The 7333-nt window shown below is 42.7% G+C and overlaps 2 protein-coding genes across 3 annotated transcripts in view; one reads left to right on the top strand and one right to left on the bottom strand.

Annotated features, from left to right (window-relative positions):
- pamr1 (peptidase domain containing associated with muscle regeneration 1) overlaps positions 1 to 2504 on the bottom strand; it is a 71441-nt gene extending 68937 nt beyond the window's left edge. Inside the window, exon 1 of the mRNA XM_034878707.1 lies at positions 2452 to 2504. The gene's annotated coding sequence lies outside the window, so the exon portion shown is untranslated. The remainder of the gene's footprint in view (positions 1 to 2451) is intronic.
- A 61-nt stretch (positions 2505 to 2565) lies between these two features.
- Positions 2566 to 7333, top strand: part of trim44 (tripartite motif containing 44) — a 46428-nt gene continuing 41660 nt past the window's right edge. For both annotated transcript variants that reach the window (XM_034878710.1, XM_034878711.1), the window contains exons 1-2: positions 2566 to 2822; positions 3498 to 4175. In XM_034878710.1, the coding sequence (XP_034734601.1) occupies positions 3537 to 4175 (639 nt within the window). In that variant the 5' untranslated portion in view covers positions 2566 to 2822; positions 3498 to 3536. The remainder of the gene's footprint in view (positions 2823 to 3497; positions 4176 to 7333) is intronic.

Raw genomic sequence — 7333 nt, 5'->3', positions numbered from 1 at the left:
GGTGGTCACATTTGAGCATTCAGAAATGTACTTAAAAGTAATGCATTAGTTACATTCTGAAGAAACTAGTTACTTTTATAGTTTGTAACTGAGTATCTAATTTAGTTACTTTTTGGAAGAAGTACCAGGTAACTGTAACTAATTACTTTTTAAAAGTAACTTGCCCAACACTGGTTATAGATCAGCTTTGAGTGGTTAAAGGTGTTATTTGGTTATCCTGCTGTGTAGGACAGGCTTCAGGAATCCACAAACAACCTTGCAAAACAGCATATTGATTCTGTTTTATATTGCACAGCCATGACAGGTTGAGAGAGTTGTGGAAAAGGCAAGAGCGTCCAGAGAATATGAGTTGGCAGGAAGAATAAAATATCAAAGCATAAGGGGGGGAGAGAGCGAGAGAGAGAGAGAGAGAGCGAGAGAGAAGCACTCCTCTGACTGACCGGTGACGTTGCAATGACAGACACCATCTTGAGACCGACAACTGACCTCATGCCAATAAAACAATGTTAAAACCGAAGCCTTAGATAAGTGTTTTCTGTCTGCTCTGCTTGTCTGCCAATGCTTCCCCCTTCACTCTTGGCTGCCTTTTCTAAGAGCTTGATGTTCTTTCTGTTGCCAACTTCCATGCACAGGCTTTTCTGAGCTGTAGAAACACAATTTAGGTAAACAATTTAGCTCCTATTGTGGAACACATTTTGTTCCGCTAAAATCCCAGGGTAGAAAAAGTTCCCATCAGTAGCCACTTATTGTATTTATATTGAGTGTGTTTTCTCTAATGATTTGCAAGACATTGAGCCTTTTCCAATGACACTGAGTTTCCAGTTTTATGCAATGTGCAAGATGATGCCGTCTTATATTGTTCAGCGGAGTTTAATGCAGAAGATCCTTTAACTTCACACTGACCATGCTGTGTGGTTCAATAGCATAAGATCATTTATGGTTGGATGTGATCCTGCTGTAATTTGTGTTGCAAAACAATTGGTGATCTCTATTCCAGCAACAACTCTAATAAGAATAATACATTGGTTACGCTTAAATGCCATCTGGAAACACAGTTTCAGTTTAAAAAGTTACATCAGTATGGCTTAAGCGAGTCTTATGCCAAGGCAAATTTGATTTTGCCAGGGAAATAGGTTTTCACAGAGTCATCTTTTCTGTTTATAGTCTTCCACAAAATCCTGTCTGGTGGCAACGTTTCTATAGGAGCAAACCTCATCATTATCCATTTCGAGAGGACGCTAGAGGCTTACTCTACTTGTTTACTTGGAACTTGTTTTATAGTTATTTATGGTGTGCCATTCAAATCATCGTAAAATGCAACAATTATATGCCAAATATCGCTCGTCTAAAGCCCAGCTCAGTAGCCTCTTTAGATCTCTCAACAGAGAACAGCTTGTTTTTCCTCATCTCTCTGTCTCTCTCTCCAGAGCTCTAATCCTGCCACATTGTCCCAGTGCTGGAGGAGGGAAGGCGCAATGCACACATCACCATCTGAAACTCCCCATAACCCACCCCTGTTAAAATTCCCAATTTGTTTACTCTTCCAGCTTAACCTTTTTCTGTATATAATTAAGAAAGACATCTTTGTTTGGCCTTGTGGCTGTCACCCTCTTCGCTGTAACTTCTTATGAATATATGCATGGCCAATGGCGTGCACTTCTTTTAACATCATTCAACACTCACTGAGATAACAGGACTGCATTAATTTCAGAAAATATTGCTTTCGCTCATTTTTCTACAACACAAGTGTTAATACCATAGACCGTTAATATTAATAAATATACTGTCTGTGCTTAATACCCTAACGCTACAACGCCCAGTCTTTACAACGGTGTCCAGTTATGGCCAAGGGTAGCGTTAGCGGACGGCTACCGGCGATAGTCTACTTTTACACCTGCTCATGTAAAGTAAAAGCTAAAGTAAATAGTTAAAAGTATATAACGCAACCGAAGAAAGAAAGGTAAGTAGGTACTTTAGTTTTAAATTATTAAATTAACTGAAAATATTAATAGATAATGTGTATTCGTATTTTAACATATTTTGACAGAACGTTAGCCAATAAGTGTCCGAACGTGGACACAGTGACGCTAGGTAACGTTGGTCAGAAACTAACTAACGCTAGCAACTTAGCTAACGTTAACGTTAGCTAAAGAAAGTCCCAGCAATGCTGTCAAACCTACCGGATCTTGCTTCCGTTCTTCACAATAAAGTACCATGCTTCAATAACTGAATTATGCAATAAGAGCTCCTTCATTTCCAGTAGAGTAAAAAATAGAAAGCTATATGGCTTTGATAGCTAATCAATTACGTTATCTTACAGCTGGGGGAGCGCTAAACAAACATAGCGTCACGATTAGCATTAATCTGAAAAGAACTAGCTAATGCTCGCCCATGATAGAACTAAGTTCACGTTACTTATTACAACTGCGATTATTTTCCTTCCGACGTTACCTGCCTCCGGTGAGGAGTGTCGCTGTGCTTGCCGAACGGGGTTTCTCTCTCCAGCCTGTCCCTCCTCTGCCGTTCTCACACACACACACGCAGAAGACTACAAGCAGGAAGTAGAAAAAAACAGATAGCAGCTCATGAAAATAAGGAAGTAAATGCTGTCGGGTCGAAGCTTGAGCCTCTCTTCTGCTGTAAAGTGAAAGTAGATCAGTGGAGAGCTCAGTGACGTTAATGTAATTTAAGGCACAACCTCTGTGCTAAGGAAGTTAGCTGTCCAGCTAATTGCTTCACTGCCTCCACATTAACGTTATTCCAAAACATAGACAGGAAATTCCCTTAGACAGGAAATCAGAAGGCGAGAGAGACATATACGAGTAAGTACACTGCAGTGAGATGCTAACTAACTGGTAAGCCCCAAGGGGAGAGTGAGAAAATGCATGTGTGTGTTTGTGTGAGGAAGCACAGTGTTATTGTGTGTGACAGAGCAATAGCAGAGAGCTGTGGTAAAAGAGGGGAAGTTGTTTGCATTACAGCACTTTTCTTACCGGTTGTTTATGTCAGCAGTGGGGGAAGAGTACACACGCATAGCTCAGGAGAGGAAGGCTCCGGGAGAAAGCGAAAAATAGTTTTTGAGTGTGCGTGTATGTGTGTATTCTCTTAGGCATGCACCATGGTCTCTTCACACTTTCAGTCACTCTAGCAGAGTGAATTGAAAGTAGGTTGGGAAGGAATAAAGACACAAACAAATACAACATGTAAAGGTCAGGGCCTGCTGACGTGTAGGGGGAGGTGAGATGAGGGTGTAGGCGGTGGGTCATGCTGAGTGTACAGCCTACTCAGCACTTTCTGTTTGTGATTCAGTAAACAAAGTGAGAGTGTTTGTCTTGACTTTGCCTCCCACCATGCATCCATGCAGCTGGTGTGGGATATTATTTAGGGGGGGATTAGTCTAGAAAATCTTGGACTTTCCCCTGTGCAAATATAGGAGCTGTTCACAAAAGGTCACAGCTATTAATAACCTGCCCTCTACTCTGTGTGTCTCCTATAAGGACGTACATCTCTTATCTCCAAAGTTATTATTAGCCACCATGTACCACAAAGGGGATCCCCAGGAAGGAGCTATGGGGCAGAAACACGAGGAGCTGCCGCAGATGGACGGCTTGTGTGATGCGTGCGAGCCTGACGAGGCCCAACTGGCCACACAAGTATGCCACACCTGCAGCTTTGCCTTCTGTTCTGTCCATGCTGACAAACATGCCAGTAGCACACATCACCCCATAATGCCTTACAACCCTGAGGGGACAGAAGATAATGGACTTGGCACCAACAGATGCTCTAGAGTCGGAGATGGAGCTGAGGATGTCCCTGGTGCTGAGAGGGCAGCTGGAATGGGTGTGAATCAGGAGATGGCGCCACTCGGAGTGGCTAATGGCGATGAGCGTGGTGATGCCGGGGAAAGAGAAGGAGCCAAGAATGGTCTACAGTTGGCGGCTGAGCTGGGTGACAGGGCTGAGGGTGCAGAAGCAGGGCAAGAAGTCGTGGCTGCCAGAGAGGCGGGGAAGAGGGACACTGTGACAGTAGAGAGACTGCGCTGCAAGGAGCATGGACAGGAAGGATCACTCTACTGTAAACCAGATGAGAAGATCATCTGTGTGGTGTGTGCCGTGCAGGGTGAGCACCGTGAGCACGAGATCATCACCCTGCATGAGGCCTACGTGTGGCAGAAGGTGAGTCACCTTAGCCTGACAAGCAGGCATCAAGATGTTGGGTCTGGGAACTCACCATTGGTCGGGCTCAATCCGAGGGGCGGGATAAATGGTTGTTTTATAGGATAGCACTACAACAACCAGAGCAATGCTAGTTGATAGATTTAACTCCGAACACATCTTCCTTCTTTAAGAATGACTTCAGTGCTTACCTCCAAGTCTTCCAGAGCTGCAGCAAAAGCCGATTTAAAATGCACTAGCAGCAGCAGCAGCCATCTTCTTTGTTTTCAAGTTGCAAGAAATTCACAAAGGAACCATCACAACACTGCTATCATTACGTTAAGCCCACCCACCGACTCCATACACGAAGTGATTGGCCTGACCAGAATTTGTTTTTTCCAGCTCGCATGCCAAAGGAGAGTTGCTAGACTGCTAGACCCTAGGTGCCTTTGCTGCCGCTAGGGTGCGTTTACATTTCTAGGTTAAAGTCCCACACTTACAACGGCAGGTTAATTTATGGTGAAACAGCACTGTGTGAGATTTACTGTATGCCTTGCCTCTACTGTACTAAATCACAACATCTGCGGCTCTGTAATGTATAACAATGTATTCAGAGCAGCGTCTATCTGGTTTGCATTTAAAATTCCCTCTTAAGTAGTATGTCAATAGCTGTAGGCCGTGTAGTCTTAATGTCAACTCACGGGCTCTGTAAGAGCTCCGTGTAACTCATGATCCCCCACATGACATCACTCATACATTGATTCAATTACACAGCTACATAAATAATTCAGGAGAAAACTGTGTAATAAAAATTAATCATGAATATCCCAATGTCCATTTGGCTTGTCGCCAATCATGGCTTCACCCTTCTCCCATTTCCAGATGACTTTTTGCCCCAGGTGTAATAAATACAGCGTGGCCGCGGGTCCTTAAAAAGTCTTAAATCACGTTTCCTAAAATGAAGGCCTTAAAAAGCATTAAATTGTCTTAAATTCAGATTGGGTAAGTCTTAAATATGTTTGTGTCATGTCACGGCGAAAATGCAGGCAATCTGTTGTCGAATATAGGCTTAGCGCTGCGTTATCGCGGTAACATAAGCCCATTTGTACATGTCCTATTCCCTGACCATTCGGCTATCCTAACCTTAACCACTTCAACCAATCAAGCTGCTTCGTGGGCGGGTGTTGACGTGGCCATAGTCAGTTAGATTTGTAATTTCGCGGCATTTGTAATTTAGCAGCATGCAGGTGATACAGCAAATGCAAGGTCAGTGACAAATGGCTTTAAAACAACGAGTTTCCTTGGTTAAGGTCGGAGCCTGAAAATGCTTATGAAGCAAACTGCGTTCTGTGTCAGAAGATTTTCAAACTTGGGCCGATGGGGATCAGAGCGGTGGAATCGCAAGTACAAAGCAAAAAACACAGAGACTACGTAAAGGCACGCCAGCAACCCGCCATCGCTAGTTTCTGCTCCACCGCTTGCAACGATGTCAACGCTACGACGCTAGGTGTTACGATGGGAAATCCACAGCCAACAATGCCAGCTGACCTACGAGCAGTTTGTGGCTCTACGCTAACACTCCGAGCAGAGGTGATGGGGGGGGGCAGAGGACCGTGACAAGACACAATTCATACAGGTCCAATGACGGGACTGAAGAAGTGTTCCAAGCAATGTTTCCAGATTTGTGGCTTGTAAAGTCATTTACCTCTGGAAAAGACAAGACCAGATATGTGACTAAATTTGGATTGGCGCCATATATCAAAAAAGACCTCATCACGGAGGTCCAAAAATGCGGTGCGTTTGTAATTATGTTTGACGAGACACTGAACCAGAAAACCAAAAGCAAACAACTGGTCTTGCATGTGCGTGTATTGTTATAAATAGGTAAGAACACTCAAAGTCACAGTGCATAGTCACTGTTTTGTTTATTATAGTATATGAAATGTTTTCCAAGTATATTCACAAAAGCTCAGGAGTATTTTCAAAACTTTAACAAAAATTGGTCACCTGGAAACCTGGAAACACACATATAGATATACACATACACACACATTCCCACACCGCAAAACACTCATACACACTGCTGTCTACTCTCTCTCTATGATGAGTCCTCCACAAACTGCAACCCATCCATCTGAGTCTCTCTCTCTCTGTGTCTGTTAGGCACACAAATCATTCAAGAGTCTTTGCATTTTAAAGGCAGCTGGGATTGGCATTTAATTAATTTTTTTGTTCAAAAGGAACAGTGTTTTTTTTAATCACTTGATGTTATTTCACTTGATGTTCTAACCATTGGTTCAAGGGACACAAATGTTCTGAAAATATTGTAATAATATAATTTAGGACAGCAATTACATTTTTGTGTTATGCTTTCACATTACACACATTAAGTCAATGTTCTTGAACTCAACCGATTATTGTCATTTTACCATACTGTTAATTTTGTGTTTACAGGGAAAGATTACTGTATATTTCCACTTTGTATTTCCATCGTAAGTTTGGTCTTAAATTTCATTTAGAATTGGTATTAAAAGTCTTAAAAAGTCTTACATTTAACTTGTTAATACCTGTAGCCACCCTGTAAATAGGTCCATGGAGTCACCATTCACTCGTTCACTGTGACATTGCAGTTGGTCCAGTAAGCTGAGCTAATGCTGCGTTGGATTTTGAGAATAACTCCATCATCACTATGGGCCCAGTGCCACGAAGAGCTCCGTGCTACAGAGCGGCAATTGCTACAGACCTCCGTTACAGCTCGGTCGTATCAGCGGCTTTTAGTAGATGTGTTTAGCCGCAAAAGAGTTCCTCAACACCGCTTCTGGTGCCCCGCATGGTGCTCCTTCAGGTCAGCCATAGCTGGTGGTTCACTTATCCAAAAATACTGTAAGTGACTCTCAGCCGGGGACAGAGTACCGCGAGCTGCCGGTGTAAACCAAATTCTGTGACCATGGTATTTTGTGACTGTAGGGGGCGCTGTTGCCTCTGGGCAGCTTGCGCTTACTGACACAGACGACTTCGCTACGACATATTTACGTTATCAGCGTGAACTGCTTGCTGTTTATAATGAAGGTGAGTTCAGCGCTGAGTTTTTAAAAATTTGTTTTTTCACTTTTTTTTACATATATATATATATATATATATATATATATATATATATATATATATATATATATATATAT

This window comes from Etheostoma cragini, chromosome 8 (genome assembly GCF_013103735.1).
Source record: "Etheostoma cragini isolate CJK2018 chromosome 8, CSU_Ecrag_1.0, whole genome shotgun sequence".
Classification (NCBI taxonomy): Eukaryota; Metazoa; Chordata; class Actinopteri; order Perciformes; family Percidae; genus Etheostoma; species Etheostoma cragini.
Note: the sequence above shows the minus strand (reverse complement) of the source record. Positions and strands in the feature narration are given on the sequence as shown.